The 20,518-nt window shown below is 45.8% G+C and overlaps 1 protein-coding gene across 4 annotated transcripts in view; it reads left to right on the forward strand.

Annotated features, from left to right (window-relative positions):
- Positions 1-20,518, forward strand: part of SYTL1 (synaptotagmin like 1) — a 268,530-nt gene that overhangs the window by 126,405 nt on the left and 121,607 nt on the right. For all 4 annotated transcript variants that reach the window (XM_069756730.1, XM_069756733.1, XM_069756731.1 and 1 more), the window contains 2 exons: positions 4,288-4,436; positions 4,511-4,610. In XM_069756730.1, coding sequence (XP_069612831.1) covers positions 4,288-4,436; positions 4,511-4,610 — 249 coding nt within the window. The remainder of the gene's footprint in view (positions 1-4,287; positions 4,437-4,510; positions 4,611-20,518) is intronic.

The raw sequence follows: 20,518 nt of genomic DNA on the forward strand, positions 1-20,518 counted from the left end.
ATTGCTAAACCGTTGACTGATTTGACCAAGAAAGGTGCTGATGTGGTCAATTGGTCCTCTGCGGCTGTAGAGGCTTTTCAGGAGTTGAAGCGTTGTTTTTCTTCTGCCCCTGTGTTGTGCCAGCCAGATGTTGCGCTCCCGTTTTAGGTCGAGGTTGATGCTTCTGAGATTGGAGCAGGGGCTGTTTTGTCGCAAAGAAGTTCTGATTGCTCGGTGATGAAACCATGTGCCTTCTTTTCTAGAAAATTCTCGCCTGCTGAGCGCAATTATGATGTTGGCAATGGAGAGTTGTTGGCCATGAAGTGGGCATTCGAGGAGTGGCGACATTGGCTTAAAGGAGCTAAACATCGCGTGGTGGTCTTGACGGATCACAAGAATTTGACTTATCTCGAGTCTGCCAAACGGTTGAATCCTAGACAGGCTCGATGGTCGCTCTTTTTCTCCCGTTTTGATTTTGTGGTTTCATACCTTCCGGGATCTAAGAATGTGAAGACTGATGCCCTGTCAAGGAGTTTTGTGCCTGACTCTCCGGGTGTTCCGGAGCCGGCGGGTATTCTTAAAGAGGGGGTAATTTTATCTGCCATCTCCCCTGATTTGCGGCGCGTGCTGCAGAAGTTTCAGGCTGATAGACCTGACCATTGTCCAACGGAGAAACTGTTTGTCCCTGATAGATGGACTAGTAGAGTTATCTCTGAGGTTCATTGGTCGGTGTTGGCGGGTCATCCTGGAATGTTTGGTACCAGAGATTTGGTGGCTAGATCCTTTTGGTGGCCTTCTTTGTCACGGGATGTGCGTTCTTTTGTGCAGTCCTGTGGGACTTGTGCTCGGGCTAAGCCCTGCTGTTCTCGTGCCAGTGGGTTGCTTTTGCCCTTGCCGGTCCCGAAGAGGTCCTGGACGCATATTTCCATGGATTTTATTTCTGATCTCCCTGTTTCTCAAAGGATGTCGGTCATTTGGGTGGTTTGTGATCGCTTCTCTAAGATGGTCCATTTGGTACCCTTGTCTAAATTGCCTTCCTCCTCTGATTTGGTGCCATTGTTTTTCCAGCATGTGGTTCGTTTGCATGGCATTCCAGAGAACATCGTCTCGGACAGGGGTTCCCAGTTTGTTTAAAGGTTTTGGCGGTCCTTTTGTGCTAAGATGGGCATTGATTTGTCTTTTTCCTCGGCTTTCCATCCTCAGACTAATGGCCAAACCGAAAGAACTAATCAGACTTTGGAAACATATCTGAGATGCTTTGTTTCTGCTGATCAGGATGATTGGGTGTCCTTGCCTTTGGCTGAGTTCGCCCTTAATAATCGGGCCAGCTCGGCTACTTTGGTTTCTCCTTTTTTCTGTAATTCTGGTTTCCATCCTCGTTTCTCTTCAGGGCAGGTTGAGCCTTCGGACTGTCCTGGTGTGGATACGGTGGTGGACAGGTTGCAGCAGATTTGGACTCATGTGGTGGACAATTTGACATTGTCCCAGGAGAAGGCTCAACGTTTCGCTAACCGCCGGCGCTGTGTTGGTCCCCGACTTCGTGTTGGGGATTTGGTTTGGTTGTCATCTCGTCATGTTCCTATGAAGGTTTCCTCTCCTAAGTTTAAGCCTCGTTTCATTGGGCCATATAAGATTTCTGAAGTTCTTAATCCTGTGTCATTTCGTTTGGACCTTCCAGCTTCTTTTGCCATCCATAATGTGTTCCATAGGTCGTTGTTGCGGAGATACGTGGCGCCTATTGTTCCCTCCGTTGATCCTCCTGCCCTGGTGTTGGTCGAGGGGGAGTTGGAGTATGTGGTGGAGAAGATTTTGGATTCTCGTGTTTCGAGACAGAAACTCCAGTACCTGGTCAAGTGGAATGGTTATGGTCAGGAGGATAATTCCTGGGTTTTTGCCTCTGATGTTCATGCTGCAGATCTAGTTCGTGCCTTTCATTTGGCTCATCCTGATTGGCCTGGGGGCTCTGGTGAGGGTTCGGTGACCCCTCCTCAAGGGGGGGGTACTGTTGTGAATTCTGTTGTCGAACTCCCTCCTGTGGTCGTGAATGGTACTTCGGCGAGTTCTGTCCATGGACTCCCTCTGGTGGCTGTGAGTGAAGCTGCTGCTTCTGAGGTTCCTTCCACAGGTGACGTGGTTTATCCTTTGGTTGGCTGCTCTATTTAACTCCACTCGGATCGTTACTCCATGCCAGCTTTCAATGTTCCTGCATTGGTTAACTTCGCTCTTGGATCTTTATGGTGACCTGTCTTCTCCAGCAGAAGCTAAGTTCCTGATAGTTATTATTTGTTCATTGTTTCCTTGTCCAGCTGGTTATCATGATTTTGTCTTGCTAGCTGGAAGCTCTGGGATGCAGAGTGGCATCTCCGCACCGTTAGTGGGTGCGGAGGTCTTTTTGCACACTCTGCGTGGTCTTTTGTATTTTGTTGTGCTGACCGCAAAGATACCTTTCCTATCCTCTGTCTGTTTAGTTAGTCTGGCCTCCCTTTGCTGAAACCTGTTTCATTTCTGCGTTTGTGACTTTCCTCTTTACTCACAGTCAATATATGTGGGGGGCTGCCTTTTCCTTTGGGGAATTTCTCTGAGGCAAGGTAGGCTTTATTTTCTATCTCTAGGGCTAGCTAGCTCTTAGGCTGTGAAGAGGCGTCTAGGGAGAGTCAGGAACGCTCCACGGCTATTTTTAGTTGTGGTGCTAGGATTAGGGTCTGCGGTCAGCAGAGCTCCCACATCCCAGAGCTTGTCCTGTGTGAGTTTAACTATCAGGTCCTGCCGGGTGCTCCTACCCACCAGGTCATAAAAGCTATGGGTGCCAACACACTATGGCTACTTTCATACATCAGGTTTTCACCGTCAGGCTCAATCCTGCTAACTTTCAAAAAACCAGATCCGGCGGCAACATTTTTTCCCATAGACTTGTATTAGCGCCGAGTGACCTAGCGTTTCGTTCGGTTTTCACCTCATCCGGCAAATCTGCCGTTTTCGGTTTCCGGAAAAAACGTCGGCGCTTCCAGCTGTTTGCTAGAATGGAAGCCTATGGGAGCCAGAAGGTGCCGGATTTGGAAAATGATGGATACTGGCGCCGGATTCCGTTTTTTTAAACCGAGTATGCTCCGATTTTTTTTTTTATCCAATTATCTGGATATGCTAGTCAGATCCATCGAAATCTGTGCCGGATCTGTTTTTTCCAACATTCGACGGATTGTGCCTGAAGCCAAAAACCTGATGTGTGAAAGTAGCCTTAGTGGTGGGTTTTGGGGGTAATGATACTCTGGGAGGGAGCTGGGTGCACATTGTTATATGTGGGGGATGCCATACTGTGTGTAATGTGATCATGCTGTTTGGGGTGGCAGTGAAAGTAATCATTCCATGTGGTAGAACTTTTTGGTCACTCTACTGTGTGGGGAATAGCTGTCTTGGCATTCCTACTGTGAGGTGGACTGTAGGGGCCATCATACAGTATAATGGCCCCCATGTGGTGTGTGTAGTGTGTGGGCATCATACTATGTGAAGAACATCATACTGTGGATGAAAGGGGCTTTATGGGAATCATACTGTGAGGGAAGCTGTGGGCACATGAACTTGAGTGGGTCAACATATCATGTGGAAGTCATCATACTGGAGTGTTGTGTGGGCGAGCCATCATACTGTGTGTGTGCGATTGTGCGGGTATTATAATGTGAGTAATGTGAATATGGTCTTCCTACTGTGTGGGGGATTACTGCGGTGACCTCATAATTTGTCAGGGAACTGTAAGGGCATCATACTGTGGGGCATCATAATGTGTGTGTGGTTGCTATGGGGACATCATACTGTGTGGGAAAAACACTGCATGGACATTGCATTGTGTTGGGAAATTCAGAGGTCATCATACTGTAAATGTTGGGGAACTCATACAGTGGTAAGGAGCACTGTTGGTACATCATACTGTGTTGGGAGTAGAGTGAGGTCATAATACTGTGCATGTTAGGTAACTCCCTGTGGGAATATGACAGGGGCATCAGACTCTATAGGGGCATGAAAAGTGTATAATAGTGGGTGAGAACACTAAGGGGCTTCATAAAAACACAATTATGTAAATGTCTCAAAATATGTCCCTCTCCTTGTCTTTAAAAGTTGGGAGGTAGGCCCTTCAGTTTATGCATCTGGGAATACGTCTATGTGCCCTACCCCACCAATTAATTTAAACAAATTTAAAAATAAATACCTATTGGTATTAGAAAAAATAAGCTAGGTCATATTTTTTCTTTAACTTCTGTTTTAGAAACCATAGGACAAAAAAGTAATAAATCAATATTTTCTCACTTTCCACAGGAAACTACGGTCATCTCTTTCAGATCCTCGTGTATTAAAAAGACTGTCCGGAGACTGGTTCAGTGATGTCAGGTCAAGACGTCCTTGGGGTAAAGTTGGTGGAGTGGACATAGTTAGGGCATCAATAAGACGGAAGAAAAAATCCAGAGGTGGGTCTTTTGTCATCTTAGCTATTAGTATGGAGTGCTCCGCTATTAATAAATTGAAAAACTTGTTCTGACAGGTGAATGGCATCAAAGTTGGGCTCAGGAAGACAAAGAATTGAATGGGGATTATGACAGTGAGGATTCTGAGGAGGATGAAACCAAGCCAACAGTAATTAGGTAATGTGTAATAAGGCTGTAAATACAATAATACAGACAGTTTCTAGGTTTAATAAATATGTTATTAAAATATGAAACCAAAAACACATGGGCCACCTGCATAGCGAACAAGTCTGTAGGAACCTGTTCACACCACCAAAGAACTTGAAAACACAAAAGCGCACAGAGAGGTCAAAAAATACTCTATTGTAAAAAAGTCACAGTAAATAAGCAAGTGCTAGTCAAAAAATGAAAAAATACAGGATATTTAGTTAATACTTTTTTTGCAAAAAAAGTATGTTAAGCTGCTCCACCAATCGCCAAGGTATACCCATAATAGAGCAGTCCTGTCTAATGTATATAATCCCTATCTGATGTATTTAAAAACCTGATCATCTGTATAGTACCTGTAAAATAACCTGACCATGCTATAAATTGAAGTTGTCCAAGTAGTAGAGATGCATAACATCTTTCATAAGAGAACCTAAATGGTATTACTCACTACAACTAAAAATAAATCCTTATTAAAACTGTAATCTATAATTAGCGAGAAACCAACCAGCTTACAGTATCAAAAATACCAAATAGACTAACAAGTCTGTCACCAAGACCCTAATACAGTTTCAAAATATATTACTCAATGGCAAATGTTGGGAAATCTGATGACTCCTGTTATGATAAGATAATTCAGTACCACAATGGACATAGAGGTCAGAGCACATACAGTGACCTGACAATAACCCAAAAACATAGAACGAGCTCTGAGACGTGGGAACTCTGCTGACCGCAATCCCTAATCCTCTCCAACCACATTAGAGGCAGCCGTGGATTGCGCCTAACGCTACCTATGCAACTCGGCACAGCCTGAGAAACTAGCTAGCCTGAAGATAGAAAATAAGCCTACCTTGCCTCAGAGAAATACCCCAAAGGAAAAGGCAGCCCCCACATATAATGACTGTGAGTTAAGATGAAAAGACAAACGTAGAGATGAAATAGATTTAGCAAAGTGAGGCCCGACTTACTGAACAGAGCGAGGATAGGAAAGGTAACTTTGCGGTCAACACAAAACCCTACAAAAACCACGCAAAGGGGGCAAAAAGACCCTCCGTACCGAACTAACGGCACGGAGGTACACCCTCTGCGTCCCAGAGCTTCCAGCAAGCAGGAAAAAACAAATATACAAGCTGGACAGAAAAAACAGCAAACAAAATAGCAAAGCGGAACTTAGCTATGCAGAGCAGCAGGCCACAGGAACGATCCAGGAGGAAACAGGTCCAATACTAGAACATTGACTGGAGGCCAGGACCAAAGCACCAGGTGGAGTCAAATAGAGCAGCACCTAACGACTTCACCACATCACCTGAGGAAGGAAACTCAGAAGCCGCAGTACCACTTTCCTCCACCAACGGAAGCTCACAGAGAGAATCAGCCGAAGTACCACTTGTGACCACAGGAGGGAGCTCTGCCACAGAATTCACAACAGTACCCCCCCCTTGAGGAGGGGTCACCGAACCCTCACCAGAGCCCCCAGGACGACCAGGATGAGCCATATGAAAGGCACGAACAAGATCGGGAACATGGACATCAGATGCAAAGACCCAGGAATTATCTTCCTGAGCATAACCCTTCCACTTAACCAGATACTGGAGTTTCCGTCTTGAAACAAGAGAATCCAAAATCTTCTCCACAATATACTCCAACTCCCCCTCCACCAAAACCGGGGCAGGAGGATCAACAGATGGAACCATAGGTGCCACGTATCTCCGCAACAATGACCTATGGAATACGTTATGTATGGAAAAAGAATCTGGAAGGGTCAGACGAAAAGACACAGGATTAAGAACCTCAGAAATCCTATACGGACCAATGAAACGAGGTTTAAACTTAGGAGAGGAAACCTTCATAGGAATATGATGAGAAGATAACCAAACCAAATCCCCAACACGAAGTCGGGGACCCACACAGCGTCTGCGATTAGCGAAACGTTGAGCCTTCTCCTGGGACAAAGTCAAATTGTCCACTACATGAGTCCAAATCTGCTGCAACCTGTCCACCACAGTATCCACACCAGGACAGTCCGAAGACTCAACCTGCCCTGAAGAGAAACGAGGATGGAACCCAGAGTTGCAGAAAAACGGCGAAACCAAGGTAGCCGAGCTGGCCCGATTATTAAGGGCGAACTCAGCCAAAGGCAAAAAGGACACCCAGTCATCCTGATCAGCAGAAACAAAGCATCTCAGATATGTTTCCAAGGTCTGATTGGTTCGTTCGGTCTGGCCATTAGTCTGAGGATGGAAAGCCGAGGAAAAAGACAAGTCAATGCCCATCCTACCACAAAAGGCTCGCCAAAACCTCGAAACAAACTGGGAACCTCTGTCAGACACGATATTCTCTGGAATGCCATGTAAACGAACCACATGCTGGAAGAACAATGGCACCAAATCAGAGGAGGAAGGTAATTTAGACAAGGGTACCAAATGGACCATCTTAGAGAAGCGATCACAGACCACCCAAATGACTGACATCTTTTGAGAAACGGGAAGATCTGAAATAAAATCCATAGAGATATGTGTCCAAGGCCTCTTCGGGACCGGCAAGGGCAAAAGCAACCCACTGGCACGAGAACAGCAGGGCTTAGCCCGAGCACAAATCCCACAGGACTGCACAAAAGTACGCACATCCCGCGACAGAGATGGCCACCAAAAGGATCTAGCCACTAACTCTCTGGTACCAAAGATTCCAGGATGACCAGCCAACACCGAACAATGAACCTCAGAGATAACTTTATTCGTCCACCTATCAGGGACAAACAGTTTCTCCGCTGGGCAACGATCAGGTTTATTAGCCTGAAATTTTTGCAGCACCCGCCGCAAATCAGGGGAGATAACAGACACAATTACTCCCTCTTTGAGGATACCCGCCGGCTCAGATAAACCCGGAGAGTCGGGCACAAAACTCCTAGACAGAGCATCCGCCTTCACATTTCTAGAGCCCGGAAGGTACGAAATCACAAAGTCAAAACGGGCAAAAAACAACGACCAACGAGCCTGTCTAGGATTCAACCGCTTGGCAGACTCGAGATAAGTCAAGTTCTTATGATCAGTCAAGACCACCACGCGATGCATAGCTCCTTCAAGCCAATGACGCTACTCCTCGAATGCCCACTTCATGGCCAGCAACTCTCGATTGCCCACATCATAATTTCGCTCAGCAGGCGAAAACTTCCTGGCAAAGAAGGCGCATGGTTTCATCACCGAGCAATCAGAACTTCTCTGCGACAAAACAGCCCCTGCTCCAATCTCAGAAGCATCAACCTCGACCTGGAACGGAAGCGAAACATCTGGTTGACACAACACAGGGGCAGAAGAAAAACGATGCTTCAACTCTTGAAAAGCTTCCACAGCAGCAGAAGACCAATTGACCACATCAGCACCCTTCTTGGTCAAATCGGTCAATGGTTTAGCAATACTAGAAAAATTGCAGATGAAGCGACGATAAAAATTAGCAAAGCCCAGGAACTTTTGCAGACTTTTCAGAGATGTCGGCTGAGTCCAATCATGGATGGCTTGGACCTTAATAGGGTCCATCTCGATAGTAGAAGGGGAAAAGATGAACCCCAAAAATGAAACCTTCTGAACACCATAGAGACACTTTGATCCCTTCACAAACAAAGAATTAGCACGCAGGACCTGAAACACCGTTCTGACCTGCTTTACATGAGACTCCCAATCATCCGAGAAGATCAAAATGTCATCCAAGTACACAATCAGGAATTTATCCAGGTACTCTCGGAAGATGTCATGCATAAAGGACTGAAACACTGATGGAGCATTGGCAAGTCCGAATGGCATTACTAGATACTCAAAATGGCCCTCGGGCGTATTAAATGCAGTTTTCCATTCATCGACTCGCTTAATACGCACAAGATTATACGCACCACGAAGATCTATCTTGGTGAACCAACTAGCCCCTTTAATCCGAGCAAACAAATCAGATAACAACGGCAAGGGGTACTGAAATTTAACCGTGATCTTATTTAGAAGGCGGTAATCTATACAAAGGTCTCAGTGAACCATCCTTCTTGGCTACAAAAAAGAACCCTGCTCCTAATGGCGACGATGACGGGCGAATATGCCCCTTCTCCAAGGACTCCTTCACATAACTCCGCATAGCGGCGTTCTCAGGCACAGATAAATTAAACAGTCGACCTTTTGGGAATTTACTACCAGGAATCAAATCGATAGCACAATCACAATCCCTATGCGGAGGTAGGGTATCGGACTTGGGCTCATCAAATACATCCCGGTAATCAGACAAGAACTCTGGAACCTCAGAAGGGGTGGATGACGAAATAGTCAGAAATGGGACATCACCATGTACCCCCTGACAACCCCAGCTGGACACAGACATGGATTTCCAATCTAATACTGGATTATGGACTTGTAGCCATGGCAACACCAACACGACCACATAATGCAGATTATGCAACACCAGAAAGCGAATAACCTCCTGATGTGCAGGAGCCATGCACATGGTCAGCTGGGTCCAGTACTGAGGCTTATTCTTGGCCAAAGGCGTAGCATCAATTCCTCTCAATGGAATAGGACACTGCAAGGGCTCCAAGAAAAACCCACAATGCCTAGCATACTCCAAGTCTATCAAATTCAGGGCAGCGCCTGAATCCACAAATGCCATGACAGAATACGATGACAAAGAGCAGATCAAGGTAACGGACAGAAGAAATTTTGACTGTACCGTACCAATGGTGGCAGACCTAGCGAACCGCTAAGTGCGCTTAGGACAATCAGAGATAGCATGAGTGGAATCACCACAGTAGAAACACAGCCCATTCAGACGTCTGTGTTCTTGCCGTTCAACTCTGGTCAAAGTCCTATCGCACTGCATAGACTCAGGTTTAAGCTCAGGTAATTCCGCCAAATGGTGCACAGATTTACGCTCACACAAGCGTCGACCGATCTGAATGGCCAAAGACATAGACTCATTCAGACCAGCAGGCATAGGAAATCCCACCATGACATCCTTAAGGGCTTCAGAGAGACCTTTTCTGAAAATAGCTGCGAGCGCACCTTCATTCCATTGAGTGAGTACGGACCACTTTCTAAATTTCTGACAATATACCTCTATCTCATCCTGACCCTGACACAGAGCCAGCAAATTTTTCTCTGCCTGATCCACTGAATTAGGTTCATTGTACAGCAATCCGAGCGCCAGGAAAAACGCATCGATATTACTTAATGCAGGATCTCCTGACGCAAGAGAAAATGCCCAGTCCTGAGGGTCGCCACGTAAAAAAGAAATAATGATCCTAACTTGTTGAACTGGGTCACCAGAGGAGCGAGGTTTCAAAGCCAGAAATAGTTTACAATTATTTTTGAAACTCAGAAATTTAGTTCTATCTCCAAAAAACAAATCAGGAATAGGAATTCTCGGTTCTAACATAGAATTCTGAACCACAAAGTCTTGAATATTTTGTACTCTTGCCGTGAGCTGATCCACACATGAAGACAGACCTTTAATGTCCATCGCTACACCTGTGTCCTGAACCACCCAAATGTCTAGGGGACAAAAAAGGCAAAACACAGTGCAGAGAAAAAAAAATGGTCTCAGAACTTCTTTTTTCCCTCTATTGAGAATCATTAGTACTTTTGGCCTCCAGTACTGTTATGATAAGATAATTCAGTACCACAATGGACATAGAGGTCAGAGCACATACAGTGACCTGACAATAACCCAAAAACAAAGAACGAGCTCTGAGACGTGGGAACTCTGCTGACCGCAATCCCTAATCCTCTCCAACCACACTAGAGGCAGCCGTGGATTGCGCCTAACGCTACCTATGCAACTCGGCACAGCCTGAGAAACTAGCTAGCCTGAAGATAGAAAATAAGCCTACCTTGCCTCAGAGAAATATCCCAAAGGAAAAGGCAGCCCCCATATATAATGACTGTGAGTTAAGATGAAAAGACAAACGTAGAGATGAAATAGATTTAGCAAAGTGAGGCCCGACTTACTGAACAGAGCGAGGATAGGAAAGGTAACTTTGCGGTCAACACAAAACCCTACAAAAATCACGCAAAGGGGGCAAAAAGACCCTCCGTACCGAACTAACGGCACGGAGGTACACCCTCTGCGTCCCAGAGCTTCCAGCAAGCAGGAAAAAACAAATATACAAGCTGGACAGAAAAAACAGCAAACAAAATAGCAAAGCGGAACTTAGCTATGCAGAGCAGCAGGCCACAGGAACGATCCAGGAGGAAACAGGTCCAATACTAGAACATTGACTGGAGGCCAGGACCAAAGCACCAGGTGGAGTCAAATAGAGCAGCACCTAACGACTTCACCACATCACCTGAGGAAGGAAACTCAGAAGCCGCAGTACCACTTTCCTCCACCAACGGAAGCTCACAGAGAGAATCAGCCGAAGTACCACTTGTGACCACAGGAGGGAGCTCTGCCACAGAATTCACAACAGACTCCCATATCCATGTGTAAGATGGTGGGAATCACACGTGCAGGTCTTGTAGCTGCTTGAGTTCTAGTTTTTTAAGTTGTATTCTGAGCCAAAGCCAATAGATCTAGCAGAAGTATAAAGGTATGTTTACACTGGAATATCTAATGCTGACTTGGTATAGGAAGCATTAAAGAAACCCAAGGCTAACACTGAGGCTTCTGCCACTGATTTGCAGTTTAACATTCCATGCATATGGATAAGCCACAATCTGCCTGTGACTGCTCCACATGGTTTTTGTGCGACATCCACGTCAATAAATGGAAAGTCACTAATTTTTTTCCCAACAGAACAGATTTTCAGCCTGTAAGTAAGAAAGAAAAATTGTGGCGCATATACTTTGACAGAGATTTCCATTGAAATTAATGTGAGGTAGTCTATGACATGGAATACACCTCAGAATCCATTAAATTCTTAATTTCAACAAATCCTTAAATAATTGTTTGGGGGAAAAGAGGATCCAGTGCACAAGATAAATTTTAAAGTTCAATTTTAATGAATCATATTAAAAAATAATAATAGAAATTTAAGCAGTTACAATAGTAGCTTACTTACATAAAAATGAATGCATTCTATATAGAGCTTTCATATTGGGGCAAGTTTAAGTATTCATTTATCCTGGCTAAACCTATCCACAAGTTTCATAGCCCAAAGCAGTTAATCAAAAATGCATGGTTGCTTATTTATAGCCTAATATAACGTGCATGTGCATAGTTCATAAGGCTGAAAACATGAATAAGATGCTACAGGAGTTGAAAAGAAAAATGCAAGGTTTAAAGTAGGTCAAGCCAGTGCCTAGTGCTTTAAGGTGTAAATGCAGTAAGCTACCACCCTGACAACGCTTTTTCGCCAGATGCTTTTATACAAATTTTCAAAAATCCATTAAATTCCTGCCCTTTGCATATACCCTAAGGCTATGAGGTTTTGGTGAATTTTTGATGATGTAGTTTTTCTGCTCCCTTTCTGCACCAAGGTGGAAACACACTAAAAACGCCTGTGCATTTTTTAGCTGTGGATTTTCAGCATTTAATGCAAGTCTATAAGAAAAATCCATACCTAAAACTTAATGTACCCACAAGAGAAATTAACATTTTGTGGATATGAGACACGCACCCCAGGTCAGTTTACACTGAGTAAAAAAGAAACACAGTGGGAATGAGGCTTCAATAAATCCCATCCACTTTGCTGAAACTGTAAGACTCTGCAGTTTTAATGCAGCAAAATACGCATTGTGGACGCACAGCCTTAGTTGTTTCCTTATACTATATTTCCCATTCTCTTTGAATCCACTCATTTCTTTGGATAAAACGCCCCCAAAAACTGCATGTGTAATTCCAGTCATATACACATGGTATAAATTGTTGGTACCCCTTGTTTAGGCTAAGTACACATTAGCATATGTGTGCGCAGCATTTCGTCTGAATGCTGAAACTCATGCCAAAACGCATGCAAATGCATGTTTATGCTGCGTTTTTTATCCGCATCTTACGCATGACGCCAATAAAACGCTGAGTTTGCATGTGTTTCCATGCATTTTGGCATGCGTTTGCCTTTTTTTCAGCGCATGCATTCGATATTTCCAGGAGAATTTTCTTGACACAAGACGCACACAATGGGCGTGTCTCATTGGGATTCTGTATATAAACCCTACACAGATGAAATCCTTATCTTTTGCTGCTGTATACTGCTGCAAGATGAATCATGGCATGGAGAGCTTCTATTGGAATCTGTATTTGTCCTTGAAATTGGCTTTTTCCTTTGCTGTGGCTTGTGAAGAAGAAAGAAGGAGAGAAATACGGAGAAGACATCGTTGTCGCTACCGGCAACACCCCATCCTTGAAGTCCGAGAGACCCATGGAGCCTACTACTCATTCTACAGTGAGCTGTGGGAAAACCCAGAGGAGTTTTGTGACTACACCAGGCTTTGTCGACTTGTTGCAACGTGTTGGAAGATCCATCACCAGGCAGGAAACCCAACTACGTAGAGCAATTCCTGCTGAGGAACGTCTGTTGGTGACCCTGAGGTATGTAATTTTGAAAAACAAACACCTGTCATTACTATTATTGTTAGAGAAGCCATGTAATTATATATTTTTTCCTATGTCTGTTCTGCAGATTCCTGGCTACCAGAGAGACATTATCATCTCTACATTTTCAATTCCGGATTGGAGTGTCCACCCTTTCTGGGATTGTTGGAGACACCTGCCGTGCTTTATGTGACGTTCTGCGGGAAGAATTCCTCCCCCATCCCACAACTGAACTCTTGCTGGAAAATGCTGCCAAATGCCAGGAAATTTGTAATTTTACAAACTATTTGGGGGGCTGAGACAGCAAACACATTTGGATTCTGAAACCGGCTGGAAGTGGATCTGAGTATTTTAATTACAAAAAATACTTTTCTATTATTCTCATGGCGATTGCAGATGCTGAATGTAGATTTGTTGCCGTGGACGTTGGCTCATTTGAAAATGACTCACAGACTTTCAAAAACTCTGACATGGGCCAATGTTTGTAAGGTAATTATTTCAATATTCCACCGCCACAACCTCTCCTAAACACTGAAGGATTGCCAATACCATTTGTTGTGGTTGGTGATGAGGCCTTTCAAATGTGTGCCAACCTCCTAAAACCGTACTCAAGACGGGACTTGAATCACACCAAAAGGATTTTCAACTACCGACTGACAAGGGCACAAAGAAATGTGGAGTGTGCCTTTGGTTTGCTGGCATCTAAATGGCACATTTTGGGAAAACAAATCAATCTAAAAAATGAGACAATTGATGTTGTCAAAACGTGTGTAGTTATGCACAATTTCATCCTGGCAAAAGAGCGACAACAATTAGAACTTGACAAACCTGTTGATACCACTTTGCAGGATTACCGTGATCACCTTCTGAGGACAACTGTGGAAGCTGCCCAGATGAGGGATAAGTTTGCTGATTACATTGTTTCTGACGTGTGTCATGGCAAGACGATATAGTTTAATACACTTGTAAGTAAATGTTCCTTTAATGTTTGCTGACTTTACTACTAATAAAACACTTCCAGCTACACACCTGTTACAACTTCAGTCAACCATACTATACACACATGTGTGTGTTTTCACCTAAAGGAAGAAAACACAGAGATTGAGAAAACAGAATAAAACTTTTATTCAACAAAAATATATTACATTTATTTTCGGGGTCTGATTGGTGGTGAGAAGGTGTGGACCTTGGGGGTGTGGAGCTGGGAGGATTGGGTAGCGATTGATGATGAAGGGGAAGAGCAGGTAAATTGTAGGATTGGCTCCTGGATGGGACTGGACACATTAGGAGTAGAAGACACATTAGGATTGGAATTGTTGGAATAGATAGAAAAATTATGAAAGGAGGGAAGGTAGTGACAACAGAGACACACTGGGAGGTGAGGGTGGAGGTCCATTTTTGGGCGGCTTTTCTTGCAACGTGTCTTCATTTTTCGGTGCTGTGATGAGTCACTAGTGGCAGGTTTTTTCCTTTTTTTGTGGGCAGAGTGGGAGTGGTGGCCTCTGTAGCAGTGAATGCTGATTGCTGCAGGGGTGCTGCACTTGGCGGCGTGGTGGATGCTGCTTGCTGCAGAGGTGGTGCACTCTGGAGAGTGGTGGATGCTGCTTGCTGCAAGGGTGCTGCACTCTGGAGAGTGGTGGATGCTGCTTGCTACTGAGGTGATGCACTCTGGACCGTGGTGGATGCTGCTTGCTGCAGGGGTGCTGCACTCGGCAGCGTGGTGGTGTAACTTTGAACTGGGGGAACAGCCCACTGATGCTGTGCTTGTGGATGGTGGTAAAATCCGGACTGCTGATGATAGCTTCTGGACTGCTGGTGCTGTAACAGCTGGTTGTAAGCAGCCTGGCAGGCCTGCATGACATTCAGCTGGAGTTTAGGCGTAAGGTTTTCCCACATGCCCCACTCTATTGCTGATAAAAAATGTTGTGCCGGTCTCTGAAGGATTCCAGGCGGTCAAGGCATTTGGGGACATGCCGGAAAACTGTGTTTATCTGAGTGAACCCACCCTGGAAAAGGGTGTTCACCTGAGTGAACCCACTGTCCAGTCTATCTCCAACCACCTTCATCCCATCCTGGAAGACCGAGCTTAAGTGAATAAACTCGGGCATGACTGGCCTCTCCCAGGCCCTCTGTCGCTGATGAGAAGTCCAAACAAAAGCAGTGGCAGTGGGCTGGGAGAGGGGAAAACCTGATGGACTGGCTGCCTGTTCCCTAGCCTGTGAAGCCTGCCTAGTTGCTCTATCGCTGGTTGATGATTGGGAAAGTTTGGTGGCTGGTCGATGAAGGGCCGCTCCAACTGAGGAAGATCCAGGTTGTAGAGTGCTGCTCCAGGTTCTGTGTGGAAAATGAAAGAAAAACATTAGTAAAAAAAATGTAACCATTTTTATAGTAATAGTGTAATAGAGTGCAGGGTTGAGTATGTCACCATGGAACAGACAGACCAACTGTTGAGGGGAATTTATTAACAGGGGTAAGATTCTCCTCGCAAGGAGTAAACAGGGGGTTAATAGAGAAAAAGTAAACAGTAAACAGTTAAGCGGAATTGAAACGGTTAACGAATGTTCTTGTAACTAATCAGTCCAGGGCGGTCCTGACTGGAGGGTCCTTATTCCAACGTAGGTACAGTCAACAGCAGCGCTGGAAGATCCTGAAGTCTCTCCTCTGTCTCCTGGGAACTGGAGATTCCGGGGTTAAGTCTTTGCAGTCTTTTCTCCCCGTGAAGGTGGAAGCAGGAAGTAACACAGCCACTCGGCTGCGAGTGTCTGTATATTAGGCTTGCAGTCTCTCTCTCTGCAGCAGCAATGCTACACACACTGAGCAGTGTACTTTGACCAGGGCTGCACGCTCAGGTCACTGTAAGGGGATACGTCTTCTCTGATTATGGAGGCTTCCAAGTCCACACTCTCACATCCAGCCTTCACTACGGCTGATATCTCAGCCTCAGTGCCCTCACGGGGAGCACTCTCTTTTGGGGAGCGCGGCGCTGCAGCCTGCTCTCTCTCTGGCGTGCTGTCCCCTCTGTCCCGCATGCTCTGCTCTCCTGCTCTTTTCTGACCACACCTCTCTTTTCCTCTCCGCCCCCAGCAGTCACATCGTCCCTTCTGTCCAGGGCCGAAAGTCTTCCCAACAACAACCCAGCTGTTTGACTAAGTGGTTCCAGGTAAGGAGCAGGGAAAGCAACCTCCCTACATTCCCCTTCTCTTGGAGCTCGCCATTCACGGGCGAGGACTCTTTGTGCTTCCCTTTGTTTTTTTGAGGGGAGTCAGATACCTGCAATTCTCGCATCTCCTTCTGCCTTTCTTCTTTCACATACTGCCAAACTAAATGGTTTAGGAGTTGTTCATCAGTCAGGTAGCGATATTCTACTTCGTCAGCAGCCATAGAAGAAAATTCCTCAGACGAATTTTGTGTTGTCACATCAGATTTTCCAACAGTATCCACTGTCCTCTTCTTCTTTTTCTTCTTCTTTTTGGCTTTGCCGTTAGCAGATGCTTGCATAGACGATTCATCCTTTTCCTTGTTGTTATCGGAAACTTTAGGGACTCCTTTCCTTGGCTCCTCAGTCTGGGGGCTTAGTACAAGTAATTCTTCTCCATAGCTCCCCCTCTCTTTGACAGGAACATTCTTGTAGAAACTAGAATCAGATGAATTAAGACCAAGCAGGCCGGACTCTTCGTCATCTGCACCGGGCGCTGCGGGCATTACTTCACAGGGCTTCTCAGCTACACGCCCTGTCTCACACAGCTGTACCATTTCCTCTGTCCGATCAGGATCTTGTGAGCTGACAGCCAGCACACTCTTCACCTCAGGGGGCGACATCAGTGGTTCCTCCTTCTCATCGACTAGGACCTTGAAAACGAGCGTCGCAGGAACACTTGGCACTTTTTCCCCTTCTCATGGGCATCCAACAATGTGGTACTGTCTTGCTCTAGGTGGGGCTCTTCTCTTCCTGCCATACCACTCTCTCCAGGGGCGACATTCCCTCCAGTTAGCAGGACCCTCAGAAGGGTGAATGGATCTCTGCCACCGCCCTTTTTGGGTAGGGCAATTTCTGGACATGTGTCCCACCCTTCTGCATGACCAGCACTCATGTCTGCGTCTGTTTGGAGGTCGCTTCAGTCTGGATCGTCGACCTCGGCGGGAGACATCTCTCATCTGCGGTTGCTCTTCACTCCAGGATATGAAGTTACACTCTGGGGCCACCACTGAAACCTTCTTCATGCTACGTACCTCTCTGCTATCTCTTTCTGGCTGCTTCCACACGTTACCTCGGGGTATGCCGCTGGTCCCCAAATTGCAGTCAGGGCTTTCCCCAGAGTCTCAATCTCTTCCCAGATTCTTCTTATCTTCAACCGGGATTCCCGGGTCCATATCATCTCCTCTTCATTCTGACTGGGTGCTCCACAATTGTAGCATGTCAGCAGTCTTCTTCGCCGAGCGGCACTAGTCTCAGTTTGGGGGGCGGTCTCTCTTTCTCGCACTGGACGGCTGTACTCTGCAGCAGGGGTCTTCTTATATTCAGCCACTTCCTCACGGACCCGCTTAACCTCCTTCTTCAAGTCTTGTACCCATTGAGGGGCGGTTACCTCCCCGCTCCATATCTTCCCCACTGGCACTACCACCCCTTGCTCTTGCTCACACGTGCGTGCCTCACTCCCGACCTCAGAGAAAGTCATATCTGGCTTTACGTGCATGCGCTCTCGCAGGGCCTTTTTCATCAACACATCTCGGAAGCCTGTCACCGGTTGGTCTCGCAGCACAACGTCAATTGCCCCCAGACCTACGCTGTCCTTCCATATGATGGCAGTATGAAGCTCCTGCAGGGCATTCATAAATTGCATCATGGTCTCCCCCTCTTTGTACCCGGTGAAACAGTCGCATGTGCAGCTCCTCTACGTCAGTGGGGTCCCCATGCGTCTCCTCAAGTATACGTAATACTTTGTCCAGGGTATCTCTTGCCTGGGGGGTCTGAGAATAAGAGTCCCGTGCATCCCCCTCTAGGGCCATCACAGCTATTTTTGCCTGCAAAGCCAGCATCATAGGATGCATCCGCATCATCCCTTGGATGCGCTCCGTCCAACTCCACAACATGACATCGCTCCCCGAGAATTTTGGCAGGTTAACTAACATGGCTCTCAGGGAGATGCTAGACCTGGGGCCTCCCCCAACTGCTTGGTCTGCCCTTTCCGCCCTACTGTGTGACATCCTGCCGACTACGCCAAGTGTAATAGAGTGCAGGGTTGAGTATGTCAACACGGAACAGACAGACCAACTGTTTAGGGAAATTTATTAACAGGGGTAAGATTCTCCTCGCAGGGAGTAAACAGGGGGTTAATAGAGATAAAGTAAACAGTAAACAGTTAAGCGGAATCGAAATGGTTAACGAATGTTCTTGTAACTTAGCAGTCTAGGGCAGTCCTGACTGGAGGGTCCTTATTCCAACGTGGGTACAGTCACCAGCAGCACTTGAAAATCCTGAAGTCTTTCCTCTGCTCCTGGGAACTGGAGACTCTGGGTTTACGTCTTTGCAGTCTTTTCTCCCAGTGAAGATGGAAGCAGGAAGTAACAGCCACTCGGCTGCGAGTCTCTGTATATTAGGCTGGCAGTCTCTCTCTCTGCAGCACCAATGCTACACACACACTGAGCAGTTTACTTTGTCACACTCAGGGGTCCTGGCTTGTCAGTGCGGTCACCGGGGCTGCGCGCTCATTTCACTGTAAGGGGATACGTCTTCTCTGATTACAGAGGCTTCCAAGTCCACACTCTCACATCCAGCCTTCACTACGGCTGGTATCTCAGCCTCGGTGCCCTCACGGGGAGCACTCTCTTTCGGGGAGCACGGTGCTGCAGCCTGCTCTCTCTCTGGCGCGCTGTTCCCTCTGTCCCGCACGCTCTGCTCTCCCGCTCTTTTCTGACCACACCCCTCTCTCTTCCTCTCTGCCCCCAGCAGTCACATGGTCCCTTCTGTCCAGGGCCAAAAGTCTTCCCCCAACAACCCAGCTGTCTGACTAAGTGGTTCCAGGTAGGGTTGAGCGACTTTTAGTTTCTTAGGGTCGAGTCGGGTTTCACGAAACCTGACTTTCTCAAAAATCAGGTCGAGTGAAATCGGCCGATCCTATTGAAAAGTCGGGGTCGGGCATCTGCCGAAACTCGAAACTCAATGAAAGTCTATGTTTTTTTTTTTTTTTAATATATATTTCCTTCAGGGCGATATAGCAGAAAAGCCGGTAATTCAATTACCGGCTTTTCCTTTCTCCTGCCAAAACCTGACATGATATGAGACATGGTTTACATACAGTAAACCATGTCATATCCCCATTTTTTTGCATATTCCACACTACTAATGTTAGTAGTGTGTATATGCAAAATTTCGGTGCTCTAGCTCTTAAATTTAAGGGTTAAATCGCGGAAAAAATTGGCGTGGGCTCCCGCGCAATTTTCTCCGCCAGAGTAGTAAAGCCAATGACTGAGGGCAGATATTAATAGCCTGGAGAGGGTCCACGGTTATTGCCTTCCCCCCCCTGGCTAAAAACATCTGCCCACAGCCACCCCAGAAAAGGCACATCTGTAAGGTGTAAGGTGACATTAAGCCAGATTAATAATGGAGAGGCGTCAATTATGACACCTATCCATTATTAATCCAATTGTATGAAAGAGTTAAAAAAAACACAAACACATTATTAAAAAGTATTTTAATGAAATAAACACACCGTTTGTTTTAATATTTTATTGTACGCTCAATCCACTGGCTGAAGACCCTCGTTCTGTAACAAATAAAAAATAATAAACCAACAATATACATACCTTCCGTAGATCTGTAACGTCCCACGTTGTAAATCCATCTGAAGGGGTTAAAATATTTTACAGCCAGGAGCTCTGCTAATGCAGCGCTGCTCGTGGCTGTAAACCCCAGCGAATGAAGGTAATGTAGGTCAATGACCTATAGTTACCTTCATTCGCGGTGATGCGCCCCCTGCTGGATGTCCTCATATGACCTATTATTATTATTTATTATTTTTTATTTGTTACAGAACGAGGGTCTTCAGCCAGTGGATTGAGCGTACAATAAAATATTAAAACAAACGGTGTGTTTATTTCATTAAAATAATTTTTAATAATGTGTTTGTGTTTTTTTTAAACTCTTTCATACTATTGGATTAATAATGGATAGGTGTCATAATTGACGTCTCTCCATTATTAATCTGGCTTAATGTGATCTTACAATAGCAAGGTGGCATTAACCCTTCATTACCCCATATCCCACCGCTACACGGGAATGGGAAGAGAGTGGCCAAGTGCCAGAATAGGCGCATCTTCCAGATGTGCCTTTTCTGGGGTGGCTGGGGGCAGGTGTTTTTAGCCGGGGGGGGCAA

The sequence above is a fragment of the Ranitomeya imitator genome, chromosome 3 (assembly GCF_032444005.1).
Source record: "Ranitomeya imitator isolate aRanImi1 chromosome 3, aRanImi1.pri, whole genome shotgun sequence".
Classification (NCBI taxonomy): domain Eukaryota; kingdom Metazoa; phylum Chordata; class Amphibia; order Anura; family Dendrobatidae; genus Ranitomeya; species Ranitomeya imitator.